This window comes from Hyaena hyaena, unplaced genomic scaffold, assembly GCF_003009895.1.
Source record: "Hyaena hyaena isolate Hyena2069 unplaced genomic scaffold, ASM300989v1 scaffold_312, whole genome shotgun sequence".
Lineage (NCBI taxonomy): Eukaryota > Metazoa > Chordata > Mammalia > Carnivora > Hyaenidae > Hyaena > Hyaena hyaena.
In genome coordinates, this window is record NW_024080943.1 from 1900416 (window position 1) to 1920728 (window position 20313).

A 20313-nucleotide genomic window follows, 5' to 3' on the forward strand; every position below is an offset into this window, starting at 1 on the left:
TCATCTAAGCAACACACCAAGTTAGGCATGAGATGTCCCACAGGCCACCATGCGCACATTCTTTCCTTCTTCCTCTCCAGCCCTTTCTTGGCTTCTTCTCCGCCTCCAGTGTCTGGCACCCCAAAGGGCACGTGGAGATCAAAGGATACAGAGCCCAGAAAGGAGGACTTCTTACAAACTTTAAAATGACAGAGACAGGCAATTTAGAAAGTTCCAGGTTTTATTATCTTCTTATCAAAAAGGAAAAAAATCAGTAACAGACAACGGTGTGAGGTGCTCACTCCCAACACAGCCAGAGGGAAAGAGCCTGGTGGGAGGGGGGGAGCCCAGAGGACCCAGCCAGCCGGGGCCCCCAGGCCTGAGGTGGCAAAGGGTGCGGCAGTACGGGAGGCCAGGGCGACTCCCCCCCACCCCCGCCAGTGGGGTCAAGAGAAGATGCAGCCTGCCCAGGCTAACTAACCCACCAGGCCTCCTCTGTGGAGGAGGGATCACAGATAAGAAGCCAGGACCCAGTCAGCCCTCCCCCATCCCCCTTCGTCCAGGAGACAAAGATCAGCCCAGCAGGTGGGGGCTCTGACTTGTTACACAGGTTCAGGTCTCCAGCACTGTGGTTGGACAGGTGGACACGGCGTCTACCTGTGCACTCACTAGAGTAGCCATGGGCCACATGTGCCCAATGAGCACTTGAAATGTGGTTAGTGTGAGTGAGGAATGAATTTTTTAACTTTAGGTGACTTTAACTGATTTGAACAGCCACGTGTGGCTCGTGGTCGCCGTAAGGGATAGCATGGCTCGCCAATATTCTCTTATATTTGGAGAAAACAAACAAAGGAACACCACTTGGGCTCCAAGCAGAAGCTAGAACTGTCTACCCTCAACTATTCCAGCCCAGTCAGGAGAAGGTACCACGAACAGAGCAAGAGAGAGGCAAAAACCCACTCGGCCACACAAAAATCCACTCACTCAACCATCCAGCCAACTTCAAATGGGACATATCACACTATTTCCTGAAAAAATATATTTATCTATTTTTCTAGAACCATGAAGAATAATAATATATTACAAGAAAAGACACAAATATCCCACCATCCCCTACATTGTATTTTGGAATCTGCTAGAAAACTATGTTTCAGCAAAAGCTACTTCTTAAAGGAAGCAGCTTCAGAAAGGGCCAAGGTCATGAGCAGGGGAGTGTTAAGTATAAAAAAAAATGGGGAGGATATTTAAAAGAGGAAAGAAAGAGGCCCTCTCTGAAGCTATAAATAGTAAAAAAAAAAAAAAAATTAATAAAAATCATATCTCCGTCTCTTCTCTCATTTGTGAGAAACAAAAACAAAAAACCATTAAATACAAACTTAGCAGGTACTGTGGAAAGTGCAAGAGAGTGGAGACCGTCTTTATCGGCACACTCTTGCCCAGGCAGAGGCTCTGCACCAAGGAATGAACCATTAGGAAAAAATACCCCGCTAAAAGTAGATTTACAAATACTTTGCAAACCCATTTCAGTATGAACTTTCGGCTCTTCTCCCCACCCCCTCCCCCAATAAAAAAGGCTGATTTCCAAAAGTCACTTGAAAGAGCCGAGAATGGCCCAAGGTATACCACAGACGCCTGTAGTGTGGTCACAAGTGCCCTTTGACGGACACATCAAGGTGCAGGTGGTTCCAGATCCTTCTCCCAACTCCTTTTCACAGGAGGGAGGGAGAAGGCCACTGAAGGCTTCAGAGGGGCTCTGGATGAGGCATGCTCAGTACAGGCTCTAAGCTGGGCCCACATTCTAAAAGCAGAAGATTAAGAAACGATCCAATCCCAGACCTGCCTGCAGCAAGGCTGCTAGCTGTAACCCCATTTTTCTGCCGGGACAGTCGAGGCCCAGAGAATCAAGAAGAGGCAGGCAGGAACAGAAGGTGGTGCCTCTTCTAAGGCTTAAAACATAATCACAGCGGGAGATGCTGACAGGTCGGTATTAGGTTGCCTTCCCCCTCCCCTCATGTCCACCCTTCAGCATCCTTCGCGGCTTCCCTCCCCACTGAGGTCCAAGCCAGTGTGCCCAGGGGGACACTTCAAGCATAGAACTCGTTGGTGGGGGCTTTTTTGTAGATAGGTTTCTTGCCCAGGTCGTAGGTGCCTTCGTCCTTCTTCTTCATGCGGTACACCAGCAGCAGGACCAGGAAAATGGCGAAGAGGATGCCCACGCCGCCGCCCACGATCAAAGCTGCGGAGGAAGAGACGGGAGAGCTGCGGGTCAGGACCTCGGGGACACGGCCACCTCCCGCGAGCCGGCTCTCTTACAACTACACGTCTTCACCCCTGCTGTCGCCTGTCCCAGGCGTGACCTCATGAATGAGAGAGGGGGGTCACCGGAGGACACCGAAGACCACGGCGCCTGAGTGGCAAAGCCACCATCCCGACCCACGTCTGCTGGGGCCCCCAGCCAGGCACTTTCCAAACACCAGGCTGATGCCCCAGAACAGCTTAGCTCAAACTGGGCCAGGAGCAAGCAAATCTGCAGGCCGGAAAACCCGCCTAGATGCACTTAGAGCGCGGGCCTCAGTGCCGCACACGGTCCAGCTGGCTCCGTGTGCACACCTCCTCTGTGCACACAGGTGTGTGCTACCACCCACAGCTCTAACGCAGAGGCACGGCCAGGCTGCTACGTCCCTGACACTTACACACAGCGGTTTACGTTCCTGTGTTTCCGGCTTGGTGGTTAAGGCCTAGGACCCACTCCCGTTACTCATCACGGGCTGTGCGATCAGGAGAGTCCCTTCATCTCTCTCACGGCAGAGCCGAAATAAAACTACCTTTCTCACACATCTGTCCTAGGATTAAGTACATTAATCCACCTGAAGTGCTGGGAGCAATGCACAGCATATGCTCGCTCTGTCCTCATGAATTGTAAACCTCTGTGGGTTTATGATCCGTGTCCCTAGCACCCTGAGTTGGCCCGGGCACAACGGTGAGTGCTTAATAAACGATACTCACAGTTCAGCTCAGAGGAGCCCTGCCTAAGGGCACCTGCTAACGTCAGGCTGGGGTGCGCTGCTGACCTCAGGCCTGCAGGGCCACCATGCCGGGCTGCCTGCAGGGCTCGCTCCTGTTTGCGGAGGGGGCAGGGATACCTCTCAGAGTCCTTGCTGAGGTGGACTGAGTCCTCTAATTTCGTCTCACTAGGGCTAAGAAGATTAACTTCCCGTCCCCGCACACACTCCAGATCGATGCACAGAATGGGGGCAGGGTGGCCCACGGGAGCCCAGTAAGGTTCTTTCTTAGCTAAAACTCTTAGGAAACAACAGCAGCAAAGTGCCCCCGGGAAAGACCAGAAAAGGCACATGGAAGAAGGTAGCAAGCCCGTTCCTGTTTTTATCACCTTTCCCTCTAATGACCCCCAGCTCCTCTACTACGACTTTGGTCTGTGCTGGGGCCTGGACCCCACAGGGTCAAGTCTCCAAAGTGACTGCTCCTAAGTTCGAATACCAACAGCTGTTTTGTGACTTTGGGCAAGTGATTTGGCTTCTCCGGGCCTCAGTTTCCTTACTTGTAAGAGTGCAGATGGCCGTGTGTGTCTGAGGGGCCCACGGAGCAGGCGTCACCCGGCAAGCACTTGAGAAACTCCCAGGTGCCGTTCAGATGCAACTAACACAACCGAGTAACTTCTCACGTGAAGATCTTATGCTTGGATAATTCTCAACCGCCAGGTTTCAGAGACGACCTGGCTTTTTGGTTCTGTCTCTTGCTATGTGACCCAAGTAAGTGGTCTGTTTTCTCTGGGCCTCAGTCTCCCCATGTGTGGAAGACACACTTGCTTGGACTAGATCGGTGGTTTTTAAACTTTTCTTTAAAAGCAGCAGAACCCTTTGTTGGTGAGAGCAAAACTGTGTGCTAACCCCACATATGTCAGCTAAAAGTGAAACTCTGTGGTTGAAGAGAAATGGGAGGAGGTTTTACAGAAGATTTTGAAGCCTAGAAGGTTACAAGGTCTCTGGGGGCCCCTCTAGTCCTGATGGCACCGCCACCCCTCTCACTCGGCACAAAAAGTAGCGAAGGAAAAGTAGAAAGAATATGGACTCGGGTCCGAGGAGGCTAGAGTCAGGGCTGAGCTGGGCCCAAAGTCACCTGGGGTGACATTCCCAGAGAGCCTTATCTGCAAACTGTAGGCAAGACTCTTTATCTGTCCTGGATGGAGGCAGGACACCGGGCTCCTTCCCTGGAACTCAGGTCCCCTCGGGAGGTATTGGCCCAGCTGGCCTGTGGCTGCTTAGAGACAAGAGTAACCCAGACGGGCCCCAGGGTGTCCACTCAACAGGCTGGTTCACGAAGACCTGTCGTCGGCGTATAACGCTTAATTTCCCGTCCCCGCACACATTCCGGATCGATGCACAGAATGGGGGCAGGGTGGCCCACGGGAGCCCAGAATGGTTCTTTCTTAGCTAAAACTCTTAGGAAACAACAACAGCAAAGTGCCCTCGGGAAAGACCAGAAAAGGCACATGGAAGAAGGTAGCAAGCCCATTACTGTTTTCATCACCTTTCCCTCTGACGACCCCCAGCTCCTCTTGGCCAGAGTCCCTCTGACAACCCAACCCCCAGCTTTGGGGACCCCAAAGCTGCCAGGGAAGGAGCACGCAAGCAGTCACCACCCCAGCTGATGGCCCCACACCCAGGCTTGAAAGAGCCATTCCTGAAGCCCCAGCCTGGGATGCAGCCGCCACCACAAGAGCACAGCACAAACACGAGCCCCGCGGCTCTCATGTCAGGCCGGACACCGCGCCTCTCTAGGCCTCAGTTTCTTAATCTGTCATGCGAAGCTTCCCTGTGTGCCACCCTGTGGCCCTGCATGCCATCAGAAAGGCCCTTTACAGCTTGCCGAATTATTTTCAGATTCTAATTTTCAGAGTTATTACACCAACCCAAGGAGGTAGCACTGTACCCATTTACAGAGGAGGAAATGGGAGGCTCACATCCTCAATTGAGGTTGGAAAGCTTCTCAGCCAAGATCACAAGGCTGTCAAGTGACAGCGCAGGAGGAAGGGAAGAGAAACCAGCCCAATCCATAGGCGTCTCTGCGCTTTCGAGGGAAGTTAACCTCCCTAGGTACCAACCCCAGGCTATGAAAAACAAGACAGGACTTAAGACAAGGGACTGACTCCTAGCTGTTCTTTAAAAGACTCTGACAGGCAGTTCTTCCTCACCTTCTACCCGGCGCTCACCCGGCCAGAGCCGCCCCTTAGGAAGGTATAGTCTTGAGGCTTCGGGGACCCCTGTGGCTAGAAGGAAGGGGTACCAAGAAGCCCAAGGTGCCAGCATTGCCTGGCTGTCCTCCCCTCTTCAAAGTATCTCGTGAGGCCCTTACCGGCCAGGACCTCTGTCCTCTCAAAGATGCTGTTGCTCTGTGCAGCGCTGGACATGGACACCTTGTTAGACACATCCTCGTCCCCTTCGAAGGGTGCGATCCTCTTGGGGATGACCTCATTCTCCTCTATCTCCTGGGGTTCGGTGGGGTCCCAGCGCTCAGGCCTTGCCTTCACAGGGATATGGTTATCCAGAGGCACCTGGATGGGGCAGAAGGAGGAGAGATCAATACTCAGCTTTGGAGGAGGGACCCAGAGCAGGGACAGGAGCATCCGGCCAGGGAGGGGGTCTGCCTCCGCCACCTCACTGGCTGAACCGTGTGGTCCTGGAGCTGAATTCAACACCAGCCTTGCAACAATCAGGCCATCAAATGCTTCCCCTCAACCTGTCTGGTGGATCTGTCTCACGTGAGGAAGGAATAATGTGACCGAGGGTACAGAGAAGCAGGCGTTACCACTCACTGTGGGTGTTCTAGAACCATCGCCCTGGAGGGCAGTGTGGCAGAACTGCAGAAAGTGCTTGCCCTTGAAGGCAGCAACTCTGCCTCTGGGACTCTATCCCAAGATGCTAATCAGAGATTTGAATGAAAGATGCCCGCTGCGGTGTTATAATTTCAGAGTATCAAAAAATCATAAACAACTTTTCCGTCAATAAGGGGAAAATAATGATGATTATGAGGCCTATAAAATGAAAAAGAACACTTCATTATGTGAGGAAATAACTTTCATGTCCACTTTAAGTGAAAACTGCAGCCCACGAGACTGTATATATAATTTGATATTAATGCTGAGAAATACCTAGAAATGCACAGAAAAGGGGCTGGAAACACAATCTAAGTGTTGAGAGTGATTATCCTTGCAGGAAGGATGGCCATGACCCACAGCTGTATCTGACCCTCAGGAGTCAGGGCCACAAATATAAGCTTACTTGCAGAGTGAGGTCAGAACCTCATTTAGGGGCCCCTCTCAACAGGTGTCACAGAGGAGCAGGTGGGGAAGAGGCAGAAGCCCGTTAGCTACTCACCAAGGGTTGAATTACTTCGGGGAAGATCTGGGGGTCCTCCGAATCATCTGTAAAGTCAGAAAAGCTGTGTGAATATGAGGCCATTTATCCTTAAAGTACCCCCCCTTCTTCAGCCATGGCTGGTGGGAGTCCTATCTTATAAGCAGCCCTCAAATGCTCAGTGTACAGTAAGTGACCATTCCCACCCCAGCCTCAGTCACCACATCTGTAAAATGGGGCTCCCAAGACCTTACTCCCTGGTTCTTTCACAAGAATGCTAGGCAGGGAGCTGAGCAGAGATGCTTTGTCAGCTCCAAACCCTTGCTCTGGAATGTTCAGATCAGGGACCTAGAGCCGGTTAGAAATGCAGAATTTCAGGCCTCACTGAATCAGTCTGCGTTTGAACAAGATCCCCAAGGGATTCCTCGGAGAAGACTCTAGATTGGAATATTAAATATTAGAAATCGTAACATTAAACTATTTACTGAGTGCTTAGTAGGTGCCAGGAGAGCTTTAAGTGGAGTCACAGAAGACCATGAACCCCCCTGGCCCTTGGTCCGGCCCCCCTGGGGACCTTCACACCCTCTCAGCCCCCTCTGAAGCAGGGGCTCTTTCTTGGCTCTCCACCCATACTTCTGCCCACACATGCTCCCGGGATCGGGCTCCGGAGCGGCCCTTCTCCTTTTCAAAAAGAGAAAACACTATCAGTTCTTTCCAGCCTCACCCCCACCGGGCCCCCAGCCACAGGCAAGACAGGCCCAGGCTGGTGCTCAGAAAACCTACAGCTACAAAATGAACTGAAAGCAACAAATAACCGCCCAAGGGGGGGTTGCCATGGGATGGAAAAGGCTTGATAGTTACTTTTGTTTCCCCTCTAGTGAGAGGGGAGGAGCCCTGATGGAAACTTCCCCCACAAATCCAAGTCTCAAGGCAAGCTCACCCCTCTATGGTCTGCGAGGCCACTTTCCCTCCAGCCCCATGACCCTAAGCCTGCCCGCCACACCCTCCATACCCAGATCTCCAGAGCCAGACAGCTCAAAGTCATCAGGCTCCTGCCCGGGCCCCCCGACGTCCTCGTCGTCCGGGAGAGCTCCAGAAAAGTAGCGGCCTTCTAGGAGGTCTTGGGGATCGATGACTTCTGTCTCTCGGATCTAGGGTGAAGAAAGGAGTTACATCAGCCGCTTCTGCAGACATATCCGTAGCCCCCTGGTGCCGGACGACAGACAGCCCCCGAGCCCTGAGAGGCAGTCAAGTGGGCATTCAGTAAGGTAACCTGGGGTGCTGGAAAGTAATCGGGCACCCCTCCTGGACCCCTAACTTGCTGTGTGACCCTAGGCAAATCTCTTTCCCATCCTGGGTCAATAAAAATCATAAAGTTGGTAACGATCAGAACATTAAGCATTACTAGGTACTATTTACTGCAAGCAATTACTATTGCTTGTTCTTATTAACTCCAGAGGTATGTCTTTAACCTCATTTTACAACCAAGGAAACTGGGCATTTCCCTCTGATACAAGTAGCAGGTGGGAAAAGGAGGCTTCAGCGTCAGGCTGCCTGACTGCGGGAGCCACACGGGCTGGAGGGGAGGACAAGGTTCTAGGGTGCAGACCCAGTCACCACTGACTCACCTATGGCAGGGAGAGGGCTGCTGGCCCTGGTCTTTCCCAGTCCAGGACACCTTTCCCAGCTGAGTCAGACTGGGCTGGGGCACAGAGGGCTGGCTCACCCTCCTCAGGGAGGCCTCAGGCCTGGCACCGTGCAGCCCCAGTGACTCACAAATACATGAGCACATTCTCGTACCCAGCTTTATACGCATCTCCCACAGGCTCTGTTCTGTACCAGCACAGGGTGAGGACCATCCACTCCATCACCCACAAATGTCCTCAGCCCCTACCCCGTGGGGACACAGCCTGTCACATCACAGCAGAATCTTATGCCTGCTCCCACTGAGAAGCTTTCCGAAGCAAAGTATCAAGGTCCAGGAAGGTAAGAGACTTTCCCAAGGTCCTGCAGTTGCCTCAGCTACTCGGTTCCCATCCCCCAGAGCTCATGAGGGTAGGGAGCGTTCAGAATGCTTACCACCGTTCCCCTTCCTCTGGGGGGAAGGCTTCCCCCAAACGCCAGTCCTGGGCAGAGTTCATTTTTTTCGTGAATTAACTCAAATATCAAAGTGTCTACTTTTGCCAAAAGAGATAGGGTTTCGATGAAGTTCCATACACACCCCTCCTCAAGACATTCTCCTCCTCTTTCCCAAAGCTCCTGCCTGCAGGGGACCGGGGCTCTGCTCAGAACCAGAGACCACCAGCTACCTGCAGCCAGGGAGGTCCTGTCCCTTCCATCTCAGAGAATCCGAGAGAATTCGAACCCCGAACAGGGCAGTGACTTGCCCAAGGTCACGTTCTGAGTTAGCTGCACAGCTCAGAAGGGAGAGAGGCCAGGTCACGTCTCTCTTTGACTGCCCCAAGCTGTCCTCAACCAGAGGGAGACTGCCAGTGACACCAGGGAACCCGAGAAGGACTTGTCTGTTCTGGACAAGGTAACCAATGCAGGCGAGGCCCAGGCTCCCCCTGGACTTCCTCCGCTGGCTTCCGGGGGGAGGGGGGCAGAACCCGACTGTCTGTCATGCCCTCTTCCACCCCCCGAGGGGACATGTGCTGGATTTCCAGAAGGGAGCAGGGTCAGACCAGGGGAAAGGCAGCAGGCACGCGGCCCTCTTCCACCGGATGGGAGAATCTTCCCCCAATACTTGGCACGCAGGGGGTGGGGAGACAGAAGGGGTTAAGCCCCGGCTGGGGATGACTTCATGACTCGGGAATCAGGAGCTGCTGAGCTACTAGTGCTGGAATTCCAGCCCCCGCACACAGCCCCACAGCCCCGTGCCTGTGGCTTTAGTTTGGCAGCTGGGAGGGCTCCGGGTGGTTGCGAAACTGTCCCTAGGGCGAGGTCCCTGCCGCAAAGCAAATTCCCCCAGGCCCAGATTCTGAGAGAGCAGGACCTCCTAAGCACTTAGCATGAAGCAGGTCCTCCTGATAGATCTATTTTGCCCAAGGTCACATTGGCTGAAAGTGGCCACACTGGACCAGAACCCAGGCATGGGTTACCTGACCTTTTAGCCACACACAAAAGAACACACGCATGAACACGTGCGTGCATAGAGTGCCCGACCACCCAAGCCAGGAGGGAGCCCTGGTGAGCGGAGGTCAAATCCAGCCCAGGAGAGGAAGAAGGGACTTTGGCCACCTGTCGACCACGCTTGGAGACCAGACTGGCTGTGGGAGTCTGAGCTCCAAAGTCCTCAAGACAGGGGCTGGGGTCCCAACACTGGGTGGTTTCAGGCGGAGACTTTCCCCACCCCTCGTCCCCAAGAGCCATGGAATGTTGTTTACACAACCTGCCTTTCTTTGGGTCTGTGAAAGTGCTAAGGGGTGTTTCAAAACAGCTCCTGGGATTAGCATGCTGATTGGCTCAGAGTTACTACTTCGGTTTTACAGTAGCTAAAGGAAGGCTAAGCGAGGAGGCAGGTGTGGTGAGGAGGCAGACCCGTCAGCACTGAAACCACTGAAAGCCAGATTCGTTCTCAGTTCAGGCCTCTTAGGGATCGCCTGGAGACCCCTCACCCTTCCTTTCTGCACCAGGTTCCTGGAGAGGATGCACAATTGTCTAAGGGTGCACCAGGGGCCAGCGGCACCGGCGGCATTAGACCCTGTCGGTTACCTATTCCGGGGCTCTCAAGGCTGCGTTAGAGGAGCCAACGTTTCTTTCTCCAGCAAGTCACAAGTCACGGGGCGTGGGGGGGGGGGGGCGGTGGCTCAGGAGAGGACACAGGAAAGTGAATTCTCTAACTCCGGAAGCATCCTCTCTGCCCCTGCCTCTTGACAAGAGGAAATTCCCCAGCGGGAACCCTTTAACGTGAGGCCAGCAAGAGAGGCCCAAACTCCATGGGACTGTGGGCAAGCATCCCCTTGTGTGCATGGGGGCAGGGGGTGGGGAGAAGGGAATGCCAACAGCCCTCCCTTGCCTCACCCACTTTGCAGACAAGGCCCATTCAGTCTGGGTGGCTTTGAAGAAGCCACCAGGCCACCCAGTAGCCAAACCCAGCCCTGATGAGAGAGGGACCCCACCCTGCTCCCAGCCAAGCTTACCCCACCTGTTCCCCACTCACCCCATCCCTGCCCGGGGAACATGTGTTCACGTGTGTGCACACGCACAGGCACCCTCTGTGGGCCCACAGGCCTCCCTTCTCACAGAGCGCAACAGACCCCACCAGCTGAATAAGGCAGTGGGCCTGAGTCCCACAGACCCTGTCTACCCCGGGGCTGGTGGACATCTGGGGTCAGTGCCTGGGGCCAGAGATGCTGGACGCCTCCCCAGATTATCCCCAGAGGAGGCGGTTAGGTGCTGTTTTGTTCTAAAGGAACCACCACCTGCCAATAGAAGGTATCTGAGGCCACTGTGCCCGACGGTCTCATTTTATAACCCAGCAAACAGATGAAAAGACAAGGGGCTTTGCCAAGGTCACCCAAGCAGTTGGCGGCAGAGCTAGACTTAGAACCTAGGTCTTCTGGCTCCAGGGTGGAGTCGCCCTCCGTCCCTGCTTCAAGGGTTTGGGCTGCAAACAAAGGGTCTCGGCAAAACCACAGCTGATACTACAGCCATATTCCACATCCAGTCCTTATGCCTAGAAGCATGGGAAGAGGCTACGAAAAAGTCACCAACCCCACCCCAAAGTCCTACAGCTTCAGTCACCAGGGAAAAGCACAGGGCCTGGGGTGACTAGCTCACGTATCCGCGACGGGCCAGGCACCACGCCGCGCTCTTCCTCTCTTGATGAATTCATTTTACTGGCACAAGAGTCTTGTAACACGCTCTCTGCCCCATCCTGCAGGAAACTGAGGTGCGGGGGAGTCATTTATCCAAAGTCACACAACTAGAAAGCAACAGACCTGAGATCTGAACCTAGATCTTTCTCAAGACCAATGCTTAGCTACAACCAGACTTCTCACTCACTGCCACCCACGAGCCACCTCTCCACCTCAACCCCACAGTGCCAGGCCAGGCTCCACCAAAGAGCAAACAAAGGTGAAAGTGATATTGCTTCAACAAAAGAACAAAAACTTGCCGAGGGCACCAGGGAGTTCAGGGTCAAGGCCTGGTTAACCAAGAGCTGGTGGGAGGAAAAGAGGGAGGAGAGCCTCCCTCCCTCCCCCCACACCCACCCCTGCCCCCAGGCCCCTCCCCAACAGAGGTAGGGTCAGGGACACTTTTGAGGGAGGTGAGCGGGAAGGACATCTGGGCAAGCCAAATTCAACAGGTGGGTGGCAAGGACACTGGACTTCCCACTTTACTAAAGCCACCGGTTATCCTAACAGGAGATCTACTGCGCTCCCCCCCCCCCCCCCCCCCCCCCCCCTGCTTTTTGAAGGGCCAGACACTTCCCAGGATGAGCCACAATCAGAGCTCTACACCTCACCAGAAACCCAGGATCCCTACCAGCAAAGCACAGTCTGGCCTCGGCCACTTCCTAACTCCAGGAGCCTTGGGGTATACTGAACCCTGAACCCTCAGTTTTCTCTTCTGGTAACCAGGGCTAGGAGCACCCCACAGGATGAGGAGGATTAAGTGAAATGCATCAGTGTGTGCAAGGGACCCAGCATATGGCCTGGTACACAGCAGGTGCTCACTGAGTAGTAGCTATTATTAATCCCCACCTGCCTTCCTTCTAGCTAAAGGGATTAGTGCTCAAAGGGTCAGAGAGACCTGGAAAAAGCTGTAGAAGCAGTTCTATTGCTAGAAAGGTGGTCAGTGGATGGTGGGGGAGGGAGGGGTTGGTTTGCAAATCACGAAGGGACATAACCCTGTAATGAGTATTCATTTTACTTCTGAGACTAGAGACTTTTCAACAACCAATCAGGTCCCTGGAGACTGGGAAGGACCCAGAGATGGGCAGAGACCTGCTCAAGGTCACACGACTTGGAGCACCTGTCTTAAGAAGATAGAGGCTGAGGGAACTCTGCTGTATTTTTCCAAAAGGAGCAAATGGCAGTGACCAGAGATGCCTGACATCCTACTTGGGGACCTGGACTCCCAGATTATTTCCTGCCCTGCCCTGGCGATGAAAACAGTATCCAGAAGGCAATAAGAAACCACACACCAATCCATAGCCTGGTGCTCTGGTAACTGAAGGGTTAAAGCCAGGTCTGGGAGTAGGAGTAGGGCTAGGGTGGGGGTTCGAATGTCAGCTCTGCCCACTCCAAGGTCGGGTTACTCTGAACACAATCACTCAGGAGCCAAGCCAGGCCTGGCACTGCCAGCAGCCAACTTTTTACCAAGCACCCCCCCCACCTCCAGGGCAGCCCATTCCACAGTGAGGGCTCCAGGATCCTGGGGTGCCAGCGAGGAATGGGCGCAGAGGTGGGAGCTTCTGCAGCTCTGGACATCCCCCTGCAACAACCTTGCTGCATCTCCTAGGTGGATCTCGGGAGATTCCCTCCCCGGGCCTCAGTTTCCCCACCTGTAAAAGACAGTTCAAAAAGAGACAAGCCTCCCTCTGTCTTGAGGCCTGGTAACCAAGCTGGGCACTGCTCCGATTACCGCTGGAGACAGGCGGGAGGGGGCTGGCTCCCTGAGGGCTGCAGAGACAGAGGTGCATTGAAGCTGGGGCATGTAATCTAGGCTGCAGATCCGAAGTCCCTGCTGGATCTGCGGGCGGGACATAAACAAGCCTCCCGTGTTCTCAGGAGCAGAGTCGAGTCGATAGCCTTGTCTCAGCTGATTAGATCAGGCCTGGGTGCTGGCTTCCTGCCCCTTCCCAGCCTCCCTGCCCTGTACCACCCACCCCCTTCTCGGGGAAGCCACTGCTCCAGACCGGGTCGGTCTGTCCCACAGACGTCTCCCAGCCGGTCTTCCCCCGGGCAAGGAGTGTCCCCACTCTGTGTGACTGGCCACGGGTCATCCCTGCCCCCACACCCTGAGGTTCCAGTGGCACAGCCAGTCCCGTAGGCCTGGCTGCGACCGGCAGACTCCACCAAGTCACTGTTTCCACACATACCAGCCTCTCCCTGCCTCCCCTTTCCATTACCCCAGGTGTCACCTGACTAGCAGCCTCCTCTACAGTGCCAGAGAAAACTGGGGCAGCGGAGCTCTGGGCCTGCAGGGTCGGGGTGGGGGTGAAAAGCAGCAGGGATAGGTAGGGGGGGACTGTAGAAGGCCAGAGCCGGGAGGAACTTCAATCACAGAGCGATCTCCTGGGGACCCCTGGAGCTCTCGGGTAAGGATGAAAAGTTTTGAACCCCGAGAACTGGAACCCTCGGTCTACATTTTTCAGCATGCACATGGACACCACCTCCCTGAAGCCAACATCCAGCCAAGTTAAGAACCCTGGTCTCGCCGGTAAGGATAAACCCAAATCAAGCCAGCACTTTACAAGTTTGCCAAACACTTTACAAGTTGAGTAACACAGGTGTTTTGTAGAGGACACCCCGGTGAAGTGACTTATTAACGAACTGCGTGTCCCGGGGTGAGCAGCAGAGCTGGGCTGGTGACTCAGGTTTCTCTGGCTGTGAAATGTACCCACTTCCAGTCACCCTGCCTCCAGCGGACAGGGCCAAAGGGCCTGGCCAGGTACAGGACCGCGCCTGAAGGTCACTAGCGAGTTAATGACAAACCAGCTCAAGAAGCCGGGTTTCGAGTCCTCCTGGAGTTAAATCAGGCCCCAACTGTTGACACAGGCCTTCTCCTCCCTCTCTCGGCACAGGGCATTCAAAGTGTATGAAAACTGGCTTTCCAGACGCTGTACCCTCCTGCCCACCATCACACACCCTCTCCATGCTTGCAATTCACTCCGCCTCCCTGGGACTAGAAACACTGCCCCTCCAGCTCAGGAAGGGGGACCCCATTCTGGGCAGTGCCTAGGTGGTCCCCTACCCTTAGCAACGCCCCCCCCCATCACCCTGCAGGCTGCAAACTGTTCAGCAAAGACCAGCAGGAGGGGTGGGGCTGCTGAGAACTGGTTCTTGTTTAAATATAAACCCATCTGATAATTAGCAAACAGCCCACTTCTAAAACAAACAAACAGGAGATCTGAACTCCATCCGCCCCACCCTTGACTCCTCCCTTCCCAACCTTGCAGCTGTTGAGGGGGAGGGAAGAAAGTATCCCAGGGACCCTGCGGGCTGGGGGGGGGGGGGGACGGGACTTTGGTGAGTGGGACCCTCAAAGGCACAAGGCCAGCTGGCATGGATGTCCCGCAGAATGCGGCCTCCCTACCAGCCCCACCGCAGCCCTGATGTTCTTACCCACCAGGAAGCAGAGGCTGGGGAGACCAGGTGACGGGTGACATGTCCAAAGCCTTGTAGCTAGGAAGGAGGTGGCTTTCGCAACTCTGAAGTTAGGTCTGTCTAACCCCAAGTCACTGTTCCAGTGCCCTCCTGACAGTTCCAGGAAGTAAAGGGAGAGGTGGGGGGCATCAGAGAAATCAGAGACTCCTGGGGTGCAAGCCCATCTGGACTACATACCAGCTTTGTTCTAGGAGCTCAGACCAGGGGCAGCTTCAGTGCTGCTTTAAGGGAAACAAAGGACTGGCTGAATTCACACCCTGTCAAAGTCCACATGGAGGAAGCACCGGGAAGGTCTGAAGCCTCGTACTAGCATTTCTTGGGCATCCCCTCAAATGTCCTGGACACTGAGACACTGACTGTCTTTAATAGGCTCTCAGGGGACAAGGTAAAACTCGAGCCCATTCCAACACCCTTACCAGAATCATCCTATTAGCCAAGAGGCTGAAAGGAAATGGGTGACTCAGGCCAGCCACCGCTCCCCCCCCCCGCCCCCCAGTGACTCACAGGCCCAGTCCAGCCCCCTCCCTCAATTTTAAATGGTCATTTGCAAATCACACCCACCAGTCCAGGAGGCTGAGAACAACTAGCAGCCAATTCCTCCCAAGAGGGAACTGGGGCGGGAAGCCCAGCCTGGCTCTCCCAGCTCCCCATTCAGGGCGGCCCTGCACTCCAAGTCCTTTGCAAAAGCCTTCTGTTCCCAGGAGCTGGGGGTGGCAGAAGCTGAATGTCTCCACCCCCCAGCTTCTCCCCTCGTTTAGGTTCTTTACCAAGGGGGCCAAGAAAGCTCCCCTCCCCCCATCAGTGTGTTTTCTGGGCAGGGAGGACCCTTGGAGGGCTTTGATCCTACCTCCTCATTACAGAGTTGGGGACACTGAGACCCAGAGATAGATAGGGAATATTTGCTTCCAATTCAGGAAGTAGAACCCAAGGTATCTGCCTTCAAACCCAGCCAGAATTTCTCATCTGGAATGTTCTCAGAGGACGCTCAAACCAGAGCGATAATACAGACACCTTGTATTATCAGAGACCTGGTTCTGACCTTGGCAAAGCCACTACCTTCCTCTGAGCAGTTTCCTGCATAAATGGAGATAATAAAACCTACTTCACAGTATCCCTAGAAGGCATTCATCTTCATGATAAATAACCTCAATGCACCCTTTAGAATGAAGTTCTGTGCATGAATTTATTCATTCATGCAAACATTTCCTGCGTACTCAGTAAGGGACAAGAATTTCGCTGAAGACGAACAGGGCAGAATTCTCCCCTGGGTGTGTGTGGGTGGAAGTGGTGTGTGTGGCGGGGCTGGGGAGATGCGGGTGAGACTCAGAATTTGGTGGGATGTATTTAATGCTCTCACAAACTTTAAGTTTCTTCAAGGGAGGGAATGCCTTAGAGGTGTAGGGTTTCTAGAGCCCCTTTCAAAGAGTAGATATTTAATTATTAATAGAATACTGGAGCTGAAAAGGGCACTCAAGGTCATTTGTTTCAAACCCCATTTTACAGATGGGGGACGTCAACCTCACAGAACCCTCCAAAGCATGGCCCAAGATACACTCTTTCGTAGCTCTCTGGGCTTTTAAGGATTCCACAGAGCTCTCGCTGACCATTCGAGGGCCCTAGAACCCCTGGGCTTCTGCCCCACTCCGGCCTCAGTGCAATCAAGGAGAGAATTTTCAAGGAGACCAAAAACATCTCTAAGCTAAAGTACGTTTCCCCAGAACCCACTGGGCCTGGTGCCACCTCAGCAGGCTCTGACCCTGGGCAGCAACACCTCTGGAGGGGTCCAGCTCCCCCAACGGGGCTGCCTTTAACTGGCTAGGGAAGGAGTGGCAGGAAGGCAGTTCAGGGGAATGCTCCCCGCTGGACAGGAAGAACTGGTTTGGGATGGCAAGCCCCGCCAGAGAAGAGGCTGCTGTCTGCTCAGCCTGGGTTCCCTTCCCCAAACGTGTGGCACCAAGCCCTTGGGGTGGGGGCAGGGTATCCCCCTAGGGGAGGGCAGGCCTTTGGCTTAAACTTAAAACTTGGGGAGGAGCCTCAATAGCACTATTGGACAGGGACCTCAGTTCCTGCATCTGTAAAGTGGGTATATAATATAATCCCCACGTGCTGGGGGGGGGGGGGTTGTGAGGATAAAATGCCCCAGACCTAGCATGTGGAAAACGCAACACCCCATAACTGCAATTAGCAAATCCCTTCTCCCGGGGGGGGGCCCTGTTTTCTCCACCTGCAAAAAGAAAAAGGCGGGCCTCCATTACATCGATCCAACTATGACTAGGTCTGATTTTTCCAGCCACAACCTTGGGAGGAAAGGGGCGGCGGAAGTAAAAGGGGAAGCCCTGTGACCCAATTCGAGGTGGAAGGTCCCTGGCATTAACCAGGAAGGGGAGTGCTGGGGTCAGGATGAGAGCCAGATACCTCTCTCAGGAAGCAGCTGCTCAGGGCCCGCTTCTCCCCCAGCTGATGGGTCGCCGCGAGAGGGCCGGCACAGCTGCCCTCCCCCAAACCGTATCCTTCTGACTGTGACTGCTCCTAGGACACAGCTGTCCTCACCCTGCAGCACCCGCGGACTCAGCAGCCTCTGAACCGAGACTGCCATGTGACTGCCCATGCAGTGACCTCACAACCTCCTGAGTCCTTCTCCGCCCTCCCCCTCCCCGCCCCCATTGTCCAGGCCAACAGGGCCCAACGTGTCATTCGTCTGGAGGGCTCCCCAGCTCCTGGACTCAACACATCTTTCAGGGCCTAATCTAGAGCACTGTCCCAGGGAGCAGCAGGTGTAGGCTGGAGTCCTGGCTCAGACACTAACCTTTTTGGTTTGGTTGCCCTTAGTTTGGGGAACTCATCACCTCACTCTGGGCCCCTGTTTCCTTCCACCTCAGAATTCCTTGTGACCAGCGCGCCCCAAATCGCAACAGATTCAGGACCGCCACTGAGAAAGCCTCACACTGCAGCTTATCCCAAGAGCAGGAACTTGGAAGCCTGGCAGCCTACATTTGAATGACTCAGCCCCTGATTAGCTGTGTGACCTTGGGTAAGTTAGCTAACTTCAGCCTCAGGACCAATTTAAGAACAGTAAACAGCAAGGTTGATGTCAGAATTAAGCAAGGTGATAGGGCATTAGAACAGCCATTGGAAAGCTATTAGAACACCATAAGGCACACCATAAGTGCTAAATGTTTGCTATCATCACTGCATGCCTGCAATTGTGCCGAAGCGTTATTCTCAGGGTCTCACGGATTCCTCAAAAGAAGCAGAAAAGACCTCCCCTAACCAAGCCCGGAGAAACAGGTGCCCCATAAAAAAATCGACAATAATTCAACTCCACAGACTTGATCCCTCTAAAAAGTGGGGGGGGCTTAATTAAGGGAATGAAGGGAGAAGCAACAAAGCTGGAGTTCTTGGGGGACAGAGACTCTCCCAGCAATTCCTGCTCCCCCAACTTCCCAGATGAGATTGCCACCCTCCTCCCCCAACACTGGGGGCGGGGATGAATGGAGCTTCTGGTGGCCCAGGACTTTGTAAAGTAGGACAGGGACCAGCGGGCAGTGAGGAGAGCTTCTCAGGGCTCACTGAGGCCTTCTGTCCCCCAACCCCCTTCACTCTACTCAGGGTGGGTTCTCCAATTTCCCTTCTGCAGTTTCTCAGAAATAAACAGCATTCTCGAAGAACGCAGAGGCTCGACTCTTGAAGTGCTGAGCCCAAACCATCCCTCTCCGGCTGCCCTCGGAAGATCAGTGTCCCAACTTTGTAGGGACCCTAAAGAGGCACTGGCCATCTCCTGCCGCGCTCTCTCTGCCTGTTGTACAGATGGGGAAACTGAGACTCAGAAGAGGCAGGGCTTTACCCAAAGTAACAAGCCAGTGTCAAGGCTGGGGCCAGACCTGAGGTCAGGGCTCAGTCCTTCACTCCCCGATGTGCGAAACAAGGCTGCGCACAACCCTCCCCTTCCCCCTTCCGAGTACGCTGCCCCTCGTGCCCAGGCCCTATCGGATTCTAGAGCCGCCACTCTGGGCGCTTACGGAGGGCGTGCAGGGGGATCCAGGGCCCCAAGATCACCAGGGGAGGGCGAGGGTGTGGAGAGGAGAAGAGGTGACACCGGCTTAGTCACGTCCGAGCCTGGAGCGCGCGGTGGGGTCAAGGCCAGGGGAGGCGGGAAGAGCAACAGGCAGGCTGGGGCGCACGTTCGCGCGCGGGAGCCACCCGGGCCCGGAGCCTCCCCCGTGCCCCGGGAGCCAAGTTTTCCAGCAAAGTTTCCCCCGCCTCTGCGTCTAGTTGGGGGCGGCGCAGACCCCTGAGCCCCCCCCATCTCAGGCCCCCCAGGAACAAAGGAGGCGCCAGGCCGCCCTCCGAGGATCCCCAAGCACCTACCGACTCGGCGGCGTTGGCGGGGACGCCCACGAAGAGCAGCAGCAGCGCGAACAGGCGGGCGGAGGCCATGGCACCGCGGTCCGCAGAGGGCGCGCAGGCGAGTGGTCTGGCCGGGCGCGCGGCCCTTCTTATAGGCGGGGGCCGGCCCCGCCCCGCCCCGCCCCGCCGCCGCACCCCGCCCGGAATTCCCCCGCGAAAGCTGGGCCTCGGGGCGCTGGGCCCGCCCACGCGGCTGGAAACCCCGAGGGACCGGCCAGTCGCGCGCGCCGCCTCCCGATCTACCCCGAGTCCTTGTCCCCTTTATTGCTTTGATTTGCCGCCAGATAGGCCCCCAGAGATCACTGCCTCTAACCCATGTCATTTCCCGTACCGGGGAAACTGAGGCCACGGGTGGGAAGGACTTGCCCAGGTCTTCAGTTTAGACCCGCGCTCCTCAAACCGAGTGCACTCCCTTCTAAGGATAAGGAAGACATTCCAAATGGGACGTGAACAGGCGTAGCCTTAAGGGGTCAGCACAATTTTTCTGTAAAGAGCTAAATGTTTTAGTCTGCGGGCCATTGGGTCTCATGCTCAAACTCTAACACAGGAGCTCAAAAGCAACCGTAAATACTTACAAGAAAGAGAGTGGCTGTGTTCTAATAAAACAGGACTTATGGAACAGTGAAGTGTGTATTTCATATAATTTTCACGTGTCACGAAAATTCATTCTTGTTTTGATTTTTCCCCCCAAGCATTTAGAAATGTGAAAACCATTCTTGGCAGAAGACTGAACGAAAACAACTGATGGGCAACCTTTTGGTTTTAGGATGGCTGACCTGTTTTAAGGGATTTGTTTTCCTCGTTTTGAATTTCAAAAAGTTTGATCTGAGAACTAGGCTGCAAGTCTGTCTCAGATCTACTGCCACCCTTTTTTAAAAGAAAGTTGTGGGGCGCCTGGGTGGCTAAGTTGGTTAAGTGTCCCACTCTTTCTGCTCAGGTCATGATCTCCCAGTTCGTGAGTTCTAGCCCCCTGTCAGGCTCTGCACTGACAGTGCAAAGCCAGCTTGGGATTCATTTTCTCTCTCTGTCTCACTTTCTCTCTCTCTCTCTCTCAAAATAAATAAATAAACTCAAAAAAAATGAAAGTAGGGTAGGATTGGGGGTGGTAATCCTCTCAGGCCCCCAAATACAGACCCCAAAGTACAGATACTGTTGGAATTATTAGAGGGAAGCATCCTATGATAATCAATCGAAGTACCTAAGGTGCCTAGACTTAA

At 54.4% G+C, this 20313-nt stretch overlaps 1 protein-coding gene across 1 annotated transcript; it reads right to left on the reverse strand.

The window, feature by feature from the left end:
• Positions 1-1903: 1903 nt before the first annotated feature.
• On the reverse strand, positions 1904-19146 carry SDC4 (syndecan 4). Its single transcript, XM_039248494.1, has 5 exons — positions 19058-19146; positions 7366-7504; positions 6375-6421; positions 5353-5551; positions 1904-2215 (listed from the first exon to the last, which is right to left on the reverse strand). The coding sequence occupies exons 1-5, from the start codon at positions 19124-19126 to the stop codon at positions 2064-2066; spliced, it is 606 nt and encodes a 201-aa protein (XP_039104425.1). The 5' UTR covers positions 19127-19146; the 3' UTR covers positions 1904-2063.
• Between the last annotated feature and the right edge of the window lie 1167 nt (positions 19147-20313).

What these genes read in the sequence shown, in the direction of transcription:
- SDC4 (XM_039248494.1), bottom strand. Translation starts at nt 19,126, where the DNA reads ATGGCCTCCGCCCGCCTGTTCGCGCTGCTGCTGCTCTTCGTGGGCGTC. An exon ending in CCGCCAACGCCGCCGAGTCG is followed by an intron (nt 7,505 to 19,057) that starts GTAGGTGCTTGG and finishes TCTTCACCCTAG; the next exon opens with ATCCGAGAGACAGAAGTCAT. An exon ending in GAGGACAGAGGTCCTGGCCG is followed by an intron (nt 2,216 to 5,352) that starts GTAAGGGCCTCA and finishes CTTCCTCCGCAG; the next exon opens with CTTTGATCGTGGGCGGCGGC.